The 15,338-nt window shown below is 49.1% G+C and overlaps 6 protein-coding genes across 6 annotated transcripts; 2 read left to right on the forward strand and 4 right to left on the reverse strand.

Moving 5' to 3' along the window:
• Positions 1 to 429: 429 nt before the first annotated feature.
• N7484_003655 (uncharacterized protein) lies at positions 430 to 1,353 on the reverse strand (the record flags this gene model as incomplete). Its single annotated transcript, XM_057114075.1, has 1 exon — positions 430 to 1,353. One exon carries the CDS (start codon positions 1,351 to 1,353, stop codon positions 430 to 432), a length of 924 nt encoding a protein of 307 aa, XP_056974215.1.
• Positions 1,354 to 2,351: 998 nt separating this feature from the next.
• On the reverse strand, positions 2,352 to 3,570 carry N7484_003656 (uncharacterized protein; the record flags this gene model as incomplete). Its single annotated transcript, XM_057114076.1, has 4 exons — positions 2,352 to 2,532; positions 2,601 to 3,026; positions 3,125 to 3,194; positions 3,246 to 3,570. The coding sequence occupies 4 exons, from the start codon at positions 3,568 to 3,570 to the stop codon at positions 2,352 to 2,354; spliced, it is 1,002 nt and encodes a 333-aa protein (XP_056974216.1).
• Positions 3,571 to 4,739: 1,169 nt separating this feature from the next.
• On the reverse strand, positions 4,740 to 7,166 carry N7484_003657 (acetyl/propionyl/methylcrotonyl-CoA carboxylase subunit alpha; the record flags this gene model as incomplete). The annotated part of the gene is made up of 5 exons (XM_057114077.1): positions 4,740 to 4,793; positions 4,897 to 6,520; positions 6,576 to 6,673; positions 6,736 to 6,934; positions 7,012 to 7,166. The coding sequence occupies 5 exons, from the start codon at positions 7,164 to 7,166 to the stop codon at positions 4,740 to 4,742; spliced, it is 2,130 nt and encodes a 709-aa protein (XP_056974217.1).
• Positions 7,167 to 8,895: 1,729 nt separating this feature from the next.
• Positions 8,896 to 10,575, forward strand: N7484_003658 (uncharacterized protein; the record flags this gene model as incomplete). Its single annotated transcript, XM_057114078.1, has 1 exon — positions 8,896 to 10,575. One exon carries the CDS (start codon positions 8,896 to 8,898, stop codon positions 10,573 to 10,575), a length of 1,680 nt encoding a protein of 559 aa, XP_056974218.1.
• A 963-nt stretch (positions 10,576 to 11,538) lies between these two features.
• On the forward strand, positions 11,539 to 12,636 carry N7484_003659 (ankyrin repeat domain-containing protein; the record flags this gene model as incomplete). The annotated part of the gene is made up of 1 exon (XM_057114079.1): positions 11,539 to 12,636. The coding sequence occupies one exon, from the start codon at positions 11,539 to 11,541 to the stop codon at positions 12,634 to 12,636; it is 1,098 nt and encodes a 365-aa protein (XP_056974219.1).
• Positions 12,637 to 13,065: 429 nt separating this feature from the next.
• Positions 13,066 to 15,102, reverse strand: N7484_003660 (uncharacterized protein; the record flags this gene model as incomplete). Its single annotated transcript, XM_057114080.1, has 1 exon — positions 13,066 to 15,102. The coding sequence occupies one exon, from the start codon at positions 15,100 to 15,102 to the stop codon at positions 13,066 to 13,068; it is 2,037 nt and encodes a 678-aa protein (XP_056974220.1).
• Positions 15,103 to 15,338: the final 236 nt, after the last annotated feature.

The raw sequence follows: 15,338 nt of genomic DNA on the forward strand, positions 1-15,338 counted from the left end.
CAGGTAGATGGACGAGTCATTCGACGAGGTAGTGCATGAGCGGAATGTCAACGTAAGCTGTTTGTTTGCGGGAAAGGAGAGATTTGCCCCTTGATATCCCCGATTTGGCCTCCGCCAGGACCCACTTGGAGAGTCTGTTGCCAGATATTCCAGGCACTAACTTCCAGTAGTGAACTTTGTAGTCGCGGACCGAGTGTCTAAAGCAAGTCAAATCGGGCAAATTCCACACATCTGTACTAGAATAGGGCTCAGCCGTTGCAAATGTAGAAATGATATATCAGATTTCGAAGATTCTTCCTGTGTTTTCTCATATCATCTAAAGTCCTGTTCAATAAATCTCATCTCATAGCAATAGATCACATTCGACTCACACCAATCTAACATATGATGAATTATCAATCACAAGGTTCAATGCTTCATATAACACACTCAGACCTCGCCTTCTGCCACGGTGGTGTTCAATGGAAGCTTGAATCTATCAACCAACCCAGTACTCTGCGTCACATACGCATATCCATCTTTCGAGATCTGGACCGAAGTAGCCGATGAGATACCACTAGCATAGATGCTGTGAGTACCATTTGGGAACACCTGTGCAACACCGAGGGTAGGCTGAGCAAGATAGCCAACGCCATTAGAATCCACGATAAAGTCATCCCAGTCTCCAATGCTGGTATCCATAGTAGCAATGACCTTCACAGCACCGAATGTCTGTCCATCATCGCTCACAGGAACCTTAGCAAAAGTACCGCCTGCGCTATTCGTGAAATAAACATCGTTCTCGACGATCTTTAGTCCATTAACCCCAATGGGCAGTGATGATGTCGATGGGGAGACTAGTGCAGTATTGTTAAATGCGACCTTGTACGCTCCAGTTGTTGTATCCACGCGGAACAAGACTCCCAGGACTGCGTCGCCGACAAGAACGACATGAGGCTGCTTGGGTAGTGCGGCCATGCCGTTGAGCATGATTGCATCAGGGAGATGAGCGACTTTCTGAATGATAGGCTGGGAGGCACCTTGACTGAGGTCGACTGCGTAGATGGTCTCGTTGTCATAGTGATAGCTACCGCGGACACCACCTATAACGGCATACTTGTCGTAGGCGATTGTTGTGATCCCGCAAAGGGCAGTAGCACCCGGGAGCGAGGCGATGAGCTCCGCTTTGGGGTTATTTGCGTATGGATTCAGGTTGTAGAGACGGCCTTTCTCAAAGGTGGTGAGAAGTAGGTGGCCATTGGGCCGTAGCTCACTGTTCTCGATATCGATGCCACTGGTAAAATTGAACAATGTGTTCGAGTGTACTGCAAGGGCGGATGTAGCCGCCAGGGCCAATAGGAACGGAGAGCGCATGGTTAAAGAATTCGTCACGTCAATCAGGAACACAACGGGAATGAGGGGGAAAGCTTCTTATTAATTGCTTCATGCGGGATTGGTCTCTGTCGTAATAATTTAGCCGTGGGGTGGTTCATCAAAAGGATTGTTCCTGATTGTCGGAGATAAAGAAGGATCGGCATCGGGTCGGAGGATCATCATCAACATGGTGAAAACGGGCAATGAGGACCGATGTTGACCCTTTCTATTCGAGTGGCGTGATACCTGCTCAATGCTCGCCCGGTTCGGTTACCATGATATGCCAATTGAATTTAACTATCAACATACGCATGTGGAGGTGAATGGAAGCTAATGTCTTGGATGCTTGGCATAATATCCGTCTTTTCGAGGCCTTTTTTTAGTCGAGTCTCATGCCAAGAGAGTACTGGCTGTACTAAATTCATCACAATTACCCGACATCTGTGGCTGGTGCTGTACGTTTGGCCCATAGCTCTGGAGGCTGCAAGGGACGAGATGATCTACACCAGCTTCATGCAATAGGAAGTGGTCATTTTCGGGCTCTTCTACGGGGTGCGTAATTGCTTAAATATGTAATTAACATTTGAAGGCTCCAACTCCATAATAATCGGTAATTAGTGAGCGGCTTAATAAATGTCTAGACAAGAATCAATTGCCAATACAATATTGTCGGAGATATTTGGCCTTGGCCTGCGGGACGATGGTGGAGATCTTACGCATGCCCACCTTTTGGTCGGCATTGGTGGGATAGGCCGAAAGAAAGAGAAAGGAAAATCAACATATGGGATGTTTTGAGTTGAATCAGGTTTGTATCAATCAGTAATTCATTGTAAACACACTTTTGATATCATGTCCACAGAAAATGAAAGTAGTAAATGAGTGGAACAGAGCCAAAATGGAGTCGTTGTATGTTCATTAGTGAAAAATGAGTATCGGTACTTGCATAAGAGTTATCGAATCATAGGAGATAGATCCATGGAAATGAAAATCACAAAGAATCAGGTCACCGTGTAGCCACCGTCTACACGAAGCTCGGCGCCGGTGACATACTTCGATGCATCACTGAGCAAAAAGGTCACGGCACCCATTAGGTCTTCTGGCACTCCCATCTTGCCGACGGGAATGAGGGAGGTCCACTGATCGCGAAGTTGGGGGTTCTCATCAAGGATCTTACGAGTGCTGCAGAAAAAGATCAGATGTCTGGACTCCCACACACAGCATTGTAGACTGCGAAGCAGACAACTTACAGAGCGGTCAGCATATAGCCAGGGCTAATGCAGTTCACCCGAATGCCATGGACAGCCCATTCAACAGCCAGTGAAGCCGCCAAGTGGCGCACAGCTGCTTTGGCAGCATTATATGGGGCTTGAGGCTGGGGCACATTCACGATGGCGCCAGACATGGAGCCAATCATGACAATGCTACCGGGTGACTTGCGCTCCATCAGATGTTTGGCCACTCCTATAGCAAACAAATATGTACCATCCACATTAACACCCCAGAGTTTCTTCATGCGGTCGAATGGGTAGCTAATGGCATCGAAGTTCTCGGTAAACCCTGCAGAGGTGACGAGGTTGTCAATCTGGTGGTGTTTAGCTAAAACCTCGGCTAGCGCTTCGTTCACGGAATCGGGATTTGCAACGTCGGCGTAGTGTGCGGTAATGTTGGGCATTCTGTTAAATGACCAAATTTAGCCTTGCACCCTCATGGATAGAATTTGCCCTCCTTAGCTGCATGGGATCGATTACAAACGAGAAAAGTATGCACATACCGTTCAATCCCGGGATTTTCCTTTCGGAACTGCTCAATCAGCTTGCTTGCTTGCTCTTCAGCTTCTGCCTCTACCTGGGAGTTAGTGTATATAATCGAGACGCCCAGGAATCAAAGCCTACTGTTCAAGTCAACTATGGCCAAGTCTGAGCCTGAAGCAACCAGGCCCTGCCCCATAACTAGTCCCAATCCGCGAGCCCCACCCGTCACCATGCTAACTTTATTCTCGAGCGAAAATGAGGCTAGGGTACGCTTGAAGTGCATTCCTCCACGACCTTGCACAATTGGCTGTTCGGGCATCTCGCTATCCGGCGGGTATTCAATCTGCACCCTTTCATCTGTGCGGGCAAACTGGCCCTCTTGCTCTCCCGATGCGCCTTGGGGAGCCTCGGTGGTGGCCGCGGTGTTAGGATCATCATCATCGTAAGTTTTGTTTTGGGGCCGCATTGCGGTCAAGGATAGTGGTCGGACAAGACATCGCGTTGCAGGCCTCGACGCAGCTGCAAAAATTCGCGGGGTAGAGGTGTTGACGTCCCTGACGGTGCGGAAAACTATATGATTGAACATGGTGGACAATTTCCAGGAATGAAAATTGAAGTTGAGGCGTCGACAAAGTATATATCCGTGCAATATGCCTGGGAGAAGAAAATTGGAAGCTAGACCATTGTACTTCAGATGAGAAAAACAACTTGGAGAGGGGGTGCTACAAGAGGAAAGACCAGCTGATATGATCCCTGCAAGTTGTGTGGCCAAGAGGAAAGGGACCTTGGAGTCAAGCAACTACGAAATGCACGACACGTAGGAATTACGGTGAAAATGGATGTATCCAAAGGTTAAAAATTGATGGCCATTTATTTATTGGATGAACACGAGATAAAATGATAAAGCAAAATAAATAGAGCGAGTAATGATGTCAGCTGCGTCCAAGCTCCCGCAATTACACTGCGGGGCCAGCAATGGAGTCTGGTCTTTGTCTTTGTTTACGGGAAACTATAACTTGTATAGAATACTAGGCTACTAAGTACAGAGTATTTGAAGGTTTGAGGTTATGCTGAATCGGCATTTCAGCCCAAGCTGTGTCCTTCTAATGCTGGACATATTATTTTACGCGGAGAAAGAATGACGCTGACCGCATTTAGCGTCATGTACTCCGCACGCTTCGCCACGCTACAAGTATCAATATCTGAGCGCTGGCTACTTGTTTCGCTTGCCGCGATTGAAAGGTTGGAGATTATTAGTTCGACGCCACACCAACTTCATTGGGCACATCGTTGCAAATGAGAATCAGGTAAATGATGTCTGATTCCTCAGGTATATGTTCAAGGACATGCCTGTAGATCATGCTGGAACATACTATAGTAAAACATACTGTATACTAAGGGTTACTTAAAATAAGCACACTAGACAATACTTCAAATGAGCCCTTGTCCAGGTGGCTTCAGGTCAAGAATCTCTGCTAGGCTTAAGCTTGGATTGAGGCCACGGCTATTTATGCAAAGACAAATGAATTGTGAAAACTCCATCCCCCAGCCTCACTGTCATAACCTAATAATGTATCTATAAAGTAACGTGCTATTAACCCCCAAAGAAGAATCGCTCTTGCGCGTCTCGCCCATTCATTCCTGCTCTTCGGCAAATTCGACCAGGGGCGTGCCGCTCTTGCATTGATCCTGTAAGCACAATTAGCGCTGCTTGATCATTTGAAGACAAGCGATAGGTCTGCTGGAATCCAGTAATTGACCCCCATGGCCTTGAACAGGGTACATTACTTACTCCTTGTTTGTGGACGACGCGTGAAATAGTTCCTCGGTGTGGACTGCGGATTACTGTTTCCATTTTCATACTCTCAATGACCACCAAAGGCTGATCTTTCTCCACCACGTCGCCAGCCTGAACCTCCACTCGAAGAACCTTGCACGGCATCGGGGCTAATACGCTGTTGGCGACATCCTTCATGCCCAGCGCCTTCTCCATCCACTTAGCTCTCGGTACGACTAGGCGATATTGCACACCTCGCTGGAACGCGATGATGGTGTCCTCGTCCTGTACCACCGTGGTGTCAAGTCGAGTATGTGGGAAGAAAGATGTCACAACGTGTGTTTCAGGATCCATGCGGCTCTCGACTTGCTCGAAGACTGTATCTCCGGATTCGATGTTAAATGTGTGATCGGCTGTCTGCTGAACGCGGACATGGAGGGTTGTGCCTTCACTAGTAGTTCCCGTTGATTCGATGAATGATAGTTGTCGCTGCATGAAACTTGGGGCAAACCCGACTGCCGACCCGGCGAGTCCGTCAGAGGGCCTGATGGTCGAATGGGCGTCACGGTGTAGGCATGCAAGCGCAACTTGAGCAAGAACCTCATCCTTAATCTGCTTTGGAGCGAATAGCTCCTCTCGGTGCTTCTCAATATAGCCAGTCTCAACATTCCCAGCGATGAAATCTGGACTGCGACAGATAGTCTTGAGGAACTCGATATTGGTGATGGGTCCGGCAACCTCGTACTGATCTAGTGCAGCGCTCAGTTTGCGAATGGCCTCCTCGCGCGTTTCGCCGCGAACGATCAGCTTGGAGATCATGGGGTCGTAGTGTGCAGAGACGTCGTCTCCTTCAACGAAACCAGCATCAATGCGAACATCATCTGTCGTAGTAGGTGTTCGCACATGAACCAAGCGCCCAGAATCGGGGACAAATCCCTGGTCTGGGTTCTCAGCGTAGATACGGGCTTCAATACCGTGGCCACTGCGAGCAATCCGCTCTTCTACTTGCTCCTGTGTGAGCGGAAGGGGAGCACCCTCCGCTACCATGATTTGCCAGTGTACGAGGTCCTGTCCTGTGACCATCTCCGTCACAGGATGCTCGACCTGGAGTCGGGTATTCATCTCCATAAAGTAGAATTCGCCGGTATCATTGTCGAAGATGAACTCCACAGTACCTGCACCTTCATACCCGACTGCTAGGGCGGCAGATCGAGCCTTAGCCCAGATATCTTTGCGAGTTGCATCTGGTAGATGCGGCGCAGGAGACTCCTCCAAGATCTTTTGGTGTCTGCGCTGAATACTGCAATCTCTTTCGCCCAATGCAACGCTATTACCATGCTTGTCTGCAAATACCTGGACCTCAATATGCCGAGGAGTGGTAATGTATTTCTCCACCAACACGTTGTCATCTCCAAAAGAGTTCATGGATTCTGATTTCGCTGACTCAAGCTGCGCCTGAAACTCTGCCTTGGAACTGGCGATACGCATTCCCTTTCCACCGCCTCCTTTGATAGCTTTGATGAGGACCGGGTATTTGATCTTATCAGCTTCGGCTTCGAGGAACTGGGGGTCCTGGTTGTGTCCGTGGTACCCGGGGACGCAGGGCACACCTGCAGCAAGCATGATCTCCTTAGAGCGACTTCAAATCATCATCTGTTAGTGATGTGTAGCAATCCATGCAAGCGCCCACATACCTTTTGTCGCCCATCTCCTCGATTGCTTTCCATGGGGGGCCGATAAACACAAGTCCAGCTTCAGTGCATTTTTTGGCAAAAGCAGAGTTCTCACTCAGCTAGGAATTGTCAGTGTTCACTGAGTCGCTGCAGACCCAATTTAGATACGAGGACTACTCACGAATCCATATCCAGGATGTATCCCCCGACACCCTTCCTTTTTCGCAATCTCAATAATTCGGTCCCCATCCAAATAAGCGGAAACGGAACCTAAATTGAATGCAAATGGCGAGCTTAAAGCGTGCTGTGATCGACTATCCGGATCTGTGTAGAGAGTGGTCACGCGAATTCCATGTTCCGCAGCAGTCCGCCCAACGCGTCTGGTATGAAGTAAGTCTCAGAGCTTCGTAGATTGGACTGTGCCAATGGGGGTAAATAGATTGTGGACTATACATACAGTGCAATTTCTCCTCTGTTGGCAATTAAAATCGAGTCCAAAGACTTCTGCTGAGAGGCATTTGTGCCAGATACCGAAGACACAGCTCTGACGGTCCTGCGGGCCGCGGTCGGGGCGAGGCGGGGAGTAATGCGGAGAAGGGATGAGATGGTCATGTTGGTTGTTTGGTGCAACGGCTGGTGTCGCTGCTAAAGAAAGTCACCCGCTAGTTTCCTGAGACTCAGCACATAATCGTGATCGAACTCAGAGAGAAAGTGAAAGAGCCGGGGAAGAAGGCCGGTCTTTTTGTCTTGGGATGCACAGGTCCGTTTGAGCCGACGCAAAGCGAGATGCGGGGAAAGCCGAGGCTTACATAATAAAGGTCTATAAACCGTCGGATCAAGCTGCTACGAATATACTCATTCCATGAATAAACGTCCCCTGATCATGGTCAAGTAATGAATTGTGCGGTGTTACACTGGCTGGCTGACAGTCTAGCAATTCTTCAGTATCTTAGCGATCGAATATGCCATGCATCAAGATTGCAGCCATCAATATTACTTCCATATGCGATCATAGGCATCCTCCTTTAGTATGCACCAGAAAGATGGTTATAAGACTTTATTAAGCAACTGACTCAATATGGGAAGTCTCCTCAAACCAGAGATCGGATGGGCCAGATTGCGGTTGAATGGGCCAAAAGACACCCCCACACTGCTGTTTTGACTTCCTCTGTCCCCTCTCAATCGGCAGCGATCTGGAAGGTAGCCCTCAGCTCACTGATGTACTAGGACATAATCCTAAGCCTATGTCCCTGGAGGAACTCCTCGCTCACGGATATCCTACTGGCCCAGCTATTTCAAAGAATAGCGGCCGAGTTCGGTCGGCATAATTAGGTATCAATGAATTTAAGTGAAGTATGCACTTAGGATTTCCTCGCATTTGACCCCTCCTTCCTTTCACTTCCCTTGATTAGTGAATCATACAAGGTAATTCCATCACATATTGTAAATGCAGGTACAAGCCGTGACGACATGGCCCCACCTTGATCTATTTCATGCGGTGAAAACTCCCGACAAGACTTTCAGATTAGCCTATTATGTTAACCATCTAAATTCTGGAAATCAAAGCCAATTCCATGTAAATCCTTGATCCATTGGGATTATCGTATCACAAAAGCCGGTGAAGTACCGAGTTACCCGACGACACTAATATCCGCTCTGTGCGCGATTCGCGCTCCGCAATTCAATTCCTCTGTTGAACATACCGAAGAGGAAAGTGGTCAGATGTCTTGACTTTTGAAATTCAACTAAGCTTTATTCATCTAAAATTTCATTCAAAAATATCAAGATCAAGGGGAATTATATAGAAGCAGCATCATGGTGATTTAAGGTTGCGTACTTCAGCACAATGCAGGACCTCGGATAGACATACATAGTGAAATCACAAGGGCTCTAGGGCCAACAACTATTCTTTTCCAAGGGTTTCTAGTATTGAAGCGAGAACTTGGTGGCGTTGTCAAGCATTGTGTGTACTCCACATGGTATCGGTACTGGAAAGCTTCGAACTTGTTTCAAGTCTTTGCGACGGCACACGGCTCCGCCGATCGGCATGCCGAATACCTATAATGGTGGAATTCAGTGCCGATCTCTCTGCCTTCTTGCCATTTGCTTGAAAAACACGGTTGATCGAATACCATTAGTTGTGGGACCATAATTTCCCATCGGCAAGTCATAAGCAGTTCCTCGATCAGATAACCCACGGCAGGAATACGTCGGCCACATTGTGGAGCTTCGTCGAAATTTATCTCGGGGAGATCTTTAAAAAGCCCCTGGCTCCTTGCTTCTCTAAAATTTGGGCGAAGTTGTTCTTTTTCACCCTGGATTTCGTATGTTAATCCTTGTAATGGCTTTTACCATGAGACTTCTGGATATCGCTGCTGTGGCGCTCTGCTTTCAGCTCAGCCAGGCCAAAACTGTCACGTATGATTTTAATCTTACTTGGGTGACGGCCAATCCGGACGGTCTTCATGAGCGCAAAGTGCTTGGTGTCAATGGGCAATGGCCGTTGCCTGTTATTGAAGTTGAGAAGGGTGACCAGCTTGTGGTCAACATGCACAATGGCCTCGGGGATAAGAACTCATCTATCCACTTCCATGGCATGTACCAGAATGGGACAAACAACATGGATGGGCCTTATATGGTCACTCAATGCCCTGTTCTGCCTGGTTCTTCCTTTTCATACAACTTCACAGTGAACCAGGTCGGCACGTACTGGTATCATTGCCACACCGACTGGTGCTATCCCGATGGAGAGCGCCAGGCGCTTATTGTCCATGACAAGGATGCATACTTCGCAAATGATATTGATGATGAAATGGTGGTGACTATGAGCGACTGGTACCATAATATGACAGAAGAACTTTCCCATTCATTCCTATCGCCTACGAATCCCGATGGTGACGAGCCTGTTCCCAACTCATTTCTATTCAACGACACGCTTAGCACAAGCATACCTGTTGAGCCTAGAAAGACATACATGATTCGTCTTATCAATACCGGTGCCTTTATGAGCCAATATTTCTATATTGAAGGCCACTCTTTCCGCATTGTGGAAATTGATGGTGTGTATACCGAGCCTACGGAGGCGAATCTGCTATACATTGCCGTCGCCCAGCGGTACTCCATTTTGGTTACCACTAAGAGCACCACGGACAAGAACTTTCCTATCGTCACAGTCGCCGACGCACAGTTGCTTGACTCTATCCCCGACACTCTAAAGTTGAACCAGACCAACTGGCTGCAGTATAACGCGAAAGCTCCTCACCCTCAAGCTGTGCTTAATGTCAGCTCTTCAGCCGACCTCTATCCATTTGATGATATGAAGCTCTACGCATATGACAAGGTGGAGCTTCTCCCTGAGCCCGATATCAGTATTACTGTCAATGTAGTTATGCAGGAAGCCAGCAATGGTGAAGGCTATGCCTACTTCAACAACATCTCCTACACGAAGCCCAAGGTTCCCATCCTATACTCGGTCTTGTCATCGGGTGATCTTGCAACCAATCCCGAGGTTTACGGAACAGACACACATCCCTATGTCCTTGGTCACAACCAGGTAGTGGAGGTTATTCTCAATAACAACGACACCGGCGCTCATCCCTTCCACTTGCATGGCCACAACTTCCAGCTCATTGACCGCTATCCGACCTACGGCAAAAACTTCTTTGAATACGCAGACACCGACTACCGTGTTACCTACGACCCATTGAATCATACTGCCTTCCCCAAGGTCCCTGCACGCAGAGATACCTTCGTGGTTCCACCACAGGGTTATTTCGTTGTTCGGTTTGTCGCCGATAACCCGGGTGTGTGGTTCTTCCATTGCCACATTGATTGGCACTTGATGCAGGGACTGGCAATGGCTTTCGTCGAAGCTCCTCTGCAAATTCAGGAGCGGGTTTCTATTCCCCAGCAGCAGTATGATGTATGCAAGGCTGCTGGTATTCCCACTCAGGGCAATGCCGCTGGCAACACGGAGAACTATCTGAACTTGACAGGTCAGAATATGCAGGTTCCAATTTAGGTGGCAAGCCCATCTTGTACTTTTGGTCCCTTCTTTGAAAATAGATTTTATAGCCTAGATATACTATGCAAAGTGTGTTAAATTCAGCGTTTCTCTGTATCAATTCCAAGTATTCTTACCTACCTAGCGAAGTCTGCATAGTGCAATTTCTCCAAAATGAGGCCTTTCCAAGCTGCCGCCGCTTTTACGGAGTCAGGTTCACTGAGTAATCTTAGTTTCAACAACGTCGAAACTAGCTTGCAAGAGGGCGCCGTATTGCACTCAAATCAAGCTCAGGAATGTTAACCGCGACTGCAGACTCCGGAGTGTCTGTGGTTTGATATAACTGGCCCTGCTTACAGTCTAGATTTTATCGAGATTAGTGTTCCTTCGGAAATAGTTCGCAAGGCTGCGCCGTAAATAGCGGCAATATTCTCTTAGAGAAGGGTACTCAAAACCCAGCCCTGGTGGTGAAGACATGCTTGAGAACGAGCATTGTTTTTATAATATTGATTTAGAGATATGAAATAACTTTTAGGCCTAAGGACAGTTAGTAACAGAGTATGAATAAAAATACAAATATGATTGGTCGCCTTGATGTCCGCCCAGATCTCTCTACCGCCTTGAACCTTGGAACCGTGCAGAGAACCGGCGTTGACACTTGAAGGACTAGTCCACCAGTGCCGTAGTGCTTGGTGATCGCTAAATATAGCGCCTCAAGGGTGATGCATGCTTTCCCGCCACAAGGAAAGTCCCACCTTGTCTGTTCAACTTCAACCATGGCGCTTTGTCAGCTGCCAAACGAATTACTACAAATAATAGTCGAATTTATTGACTCCGAAAGTTCCATCAACGCGCTAGCACGCACCAGCCGCGCTTTCTTCGTCCAATTCAACCCTTTTCTTTACTGGTATCACATTATACGTCCACCCCATCATCTTAGGGCCGGGATCGATATTCCGGCCTTGAGTTGGGCAGTCAAGCATGATGACCCAGGTCTCTTACACAGGCTTCTCGACGCGGGTGCGGATTTGGATTTCTTCAACAAAAGCCTTTGGTGCAGAACTGGGCCACTTCCGCCCCACCCGATTCGAGTTGCTGCTAGAAGAGGTCATGTCAGCAATTGAGGGTAATGGTTCCCAGCTGAGGGAGTCAGATTACGCCCGGCTTGTTGCGGAAGCCGTATCCAAAAACAAAACACGCGTTGTCCGAATGCTCCTCTCAAGGGGTGTTGATCCGTGGTGCGATGGAGCTAGTGTCAATAAGCTTCTGAGCACGGCCGCTCAAGCAAAAAACCCCGAGATTTTTGAACTAATACTCTCGGATTTCACGCAGCGTAGCACTTTGCCTCCTATTGCAGAGTGGGATGATGCTTATTCGGCGCTGGTTTGCGGAAAGAATAGAGAACACATTATGAGGCTGTTGCTCGCGGCGGGCATAAACGTGAATGGTATAGATGCCAGTCGTGCAAGGCTGGGCACTAATGGAGAGGCAATGTGGCGACCATTATGCTGTTTAAATCATCCAGGATCGGTCAGGCTTCTTCTAGAAGCAGGAGCCGACCCGAATATTGACCAGGATGATAAATGGGGCCCCTTGGCTTGTGTGGTGGACAACTATGATATCCTTAACAGATCCCAAATTTCATCCCAAGAGCAGAGGGACCGACGCATGGAACTGTTTCAACTACTTTTCGAGTACGGAGCTGACCCGAGGCGAGCCGGAGGGGGTTCGGCTCTGCATGGGGCACTGCGGGACCAGGACTTTTGTTCGGCTACCCTTCTTGCTGACAAGGGTGCGAGAATAAGGGTTGCGGAATTAACGGCGCCCGAACTAGAAAACCTGGACCATGCGGTAGTGGAGCATGAATGGGAAACAGTTATGAGACTGACCCCGCCTAAATGGTCTTTTGTCGGTTATGTTAGGCCAGGTGAGTTCCGCAGAGGGAGACGTATGATGAGATCCATGAGTGAGAGGGGTGATGTTCCACCCTGGTCAACAAGCGAGAATCGTGTGGTTGATGAGAGTGAAACACCACTGCCATCCTACGTACGTCAAACCCCCGGTGGTTGTTCCACTTAGTCATGGATCTAGGGGACATGTGGATGATTTCAACTCCCTAGTTTTAATTAGTAAGAAAATTCAAAATCCCAGCCTAAACAGATGTGGAAAAAGCACCACAACGAAGAATTGCACCAGACTTATATAGGGACAGGATACCTTAACGAGGACATGAAATGCATCAACTTTAGAATGCTGGAAGCACACATTCAATTCGTAATTAATCGTAATCATAATCGTGAGTTTGAATTGAATAACGACAGTGCTAATAAGTAGTGTTGGCCCTCACAATATCTAGCAAGCACCGGGAACTACTCTAAAAGGTTCCCCGCCTATATTGGCTTAAGCGTAGCTGTTGGAAGACCAGCCCAATCAATGCCAATGCTGAAGCTAAATTCTCTTACTCCACCATTGTTGGGTGATTGCTTCCATAAGACTCATTTGCAACGTTTAAGTCCAGGTGTGATCGGCCAAATCGTGACGAGCCCGATCACAGTTGGCCTTTCCAGTGTGAGTGTAGCAAAGACCAGCAACACCAGCTGCCCACATAGCTCCACACTCCCACATAACGATGGCAAGATCCCACAGCTCCATGATCTTCTGTCCGTGGGGGTAAGCCACCTCAGCAGCGAGGACAGTTCCCACGAATTCGCTCTCAGCGGGGAGAGAATCACCACCCTTCACGTAAGCCATAACGGGGTTAATCAGGTGTTCAATAACGGCACGAGTTTCTGGGAGAATATCACCAGAGACGAGAGCTGCAAGACGTGCCTCGGCGCTGGAGAGGGGACCCTGACCGCGCTCGACTCGGGTGCCGTTGGCACGGAAGTGCTCAAGCTCAGGCCGTCCATCTGGCATTGTGGGGGCGATAGCTGCCTCAACACCGATGTCAGTTCGGCCGAGGAGGCTGACGGGTCTGTGTCGGCAATTGGAAAGCTGCCACCAGTGGGTGAACAGAAGGCACAGAGCAGCCGGGTTGTAGGGGTCATTGTTGCGGTACCAGATCATAGCACCAATCAAGCGCGAGTAGACCTCGGCTAAAGGCTCCTCTTCCAAAGATCCCCGAGTCAGAGATGGGATGATATTGGAGACCTCGCCGCACAACACATCAGCTCCGAGATCGATCCAATCGTGCGCAACGCACCCAAGACCGGCAATAGCGGCCATTTGCTCACCACCACCAGAGTCATAGTAGACATGGCAGAAGACAGCGTCGGCAAGCTTGTAACGAGCAAGACGATCGAGGTCATTCCAGACAACCATGCACGGGCTGGATTCGACAGGATCATTATCCTCGAGGATGGTCTTCTGGCGCAAGCATCCGTAGTTGCAGCCCTTGACGATACGGATGTCGTCGATGTGAGGGCCGGCGAAGGCTGATGCTTCAGCAGAAGCAGTAACTTCAGCGAAAGCGAAAGACAGTCGGTCCGCCATGGCAGAGCTATCAGTTCCGATGGAGTAATCTAGGACAAAGGCTGAGTCCATAACAGCCCACAGACCAGAGATCGAGCCACCGTAAACACCACGGTTGTAGCCAATTGACATAGAGAAGATACTAGTGTTGATCAGAGGGCCTTCACACATCTCTGCTGCGAACAGAGCGTCGGTATACTCGTCTGGCGAGTCGGCCACGCCGCTCAGCTTTGGGGGTAGGGGCTTGCGGGCATTGCACCAAGTAGGGAGCACAGCTTCGCGCACCTCTGCAAATTCGAGGATCTCCGACTTTCCACCCGTGATCACCTTATCACGAGCCTCTAATAGCACGGAGGCATCCGCCAACAGACCAACAGCACAGTCGACTGCGTCTGCAACACGTGCATTACGCATCCAGGCAATGCTTGTAGCAGCGCCGAGGACGCCCTTGGTGTGAACAGTGTCAGAACGACGTGGCAGGTTGACCGTCGTAGTCAAAGTGTCGGATTCGGAATCGTACTGCTGGGAGAATTTACCCGATCCAGCCTCGACTGGTCCAAGACCGTGAGTCTTCAGGGACCAGCATGGAGCTCCATGGGGGGAGTCTCTTGTGGCACCTTCTCCGCGAACATGGACGGTGGACCAGGTCGAAGTAAGACGAACGGTGGCACTAGGGTCCTCTGCCGAAAAGTCATCGGTACGATCACCCCAGTGGGACACGACAGGCAGGCAATCAAAAGCAGGTGAGCGACTCAGGCCACCGCTGACGACCAGACCTGGGAGGAGGTCGGAAATGGGCTGATCCGAGCACTTAACTGCCAAAGGGCGGCTAAGCTCGTTGGTACGGGCAAGGATCTTGTAAAGCCGGGCCCGGGAGTCACTGGTGTGCTTGGCAGCAGCCTTTTTGTCACGCAATTCCAAGGGTGAGACCTCGGCAGTGTTGGAAATGAAGTCGGTCACATCACGGCAGGAGATCCGCTTGTTGAACGAATGTTGGTGATCAGCCCGAGGGTCAACGAGGCCGCCTCGGACGGCCGCCTCGGGAAGCTCTGCTCCCCTAGCGACGTAAGGCATCTCGAATATATTCAATTAAGGTGTATCGATAAAGTTCTATAAGCAAGATGGTGGGCTGGAGGTAGGAAGATGGCGAGTGATCTGTTAATCGCTCTGAAGGTTGGTTGCCCTTTTTTCTCTGGGCTAGCACCTCTTATTTATAGCTTTTCTGTCTCTGAATGACCGCTGAGCTTGAACGGTGCTATGAACCAAAAAGGAAGTAATTGACGAGAAAAAGTGCTCATCGGAGAGGCTTG

This window comes from Penicillium longicatenatum (assembly GCF_028827895.1).
Source record: "Penicillium longicatenatum strain IBT 33135 chromosome Unknown contig_2_segment0_segment0, whole genome shotgun sequence".
NCBI lineage: Eukaryota > Fungi > Ascomycota > Eurotiomycetes > Eurotiales > Aspergillaceae > Penicillium > Penicillium longicatenatum.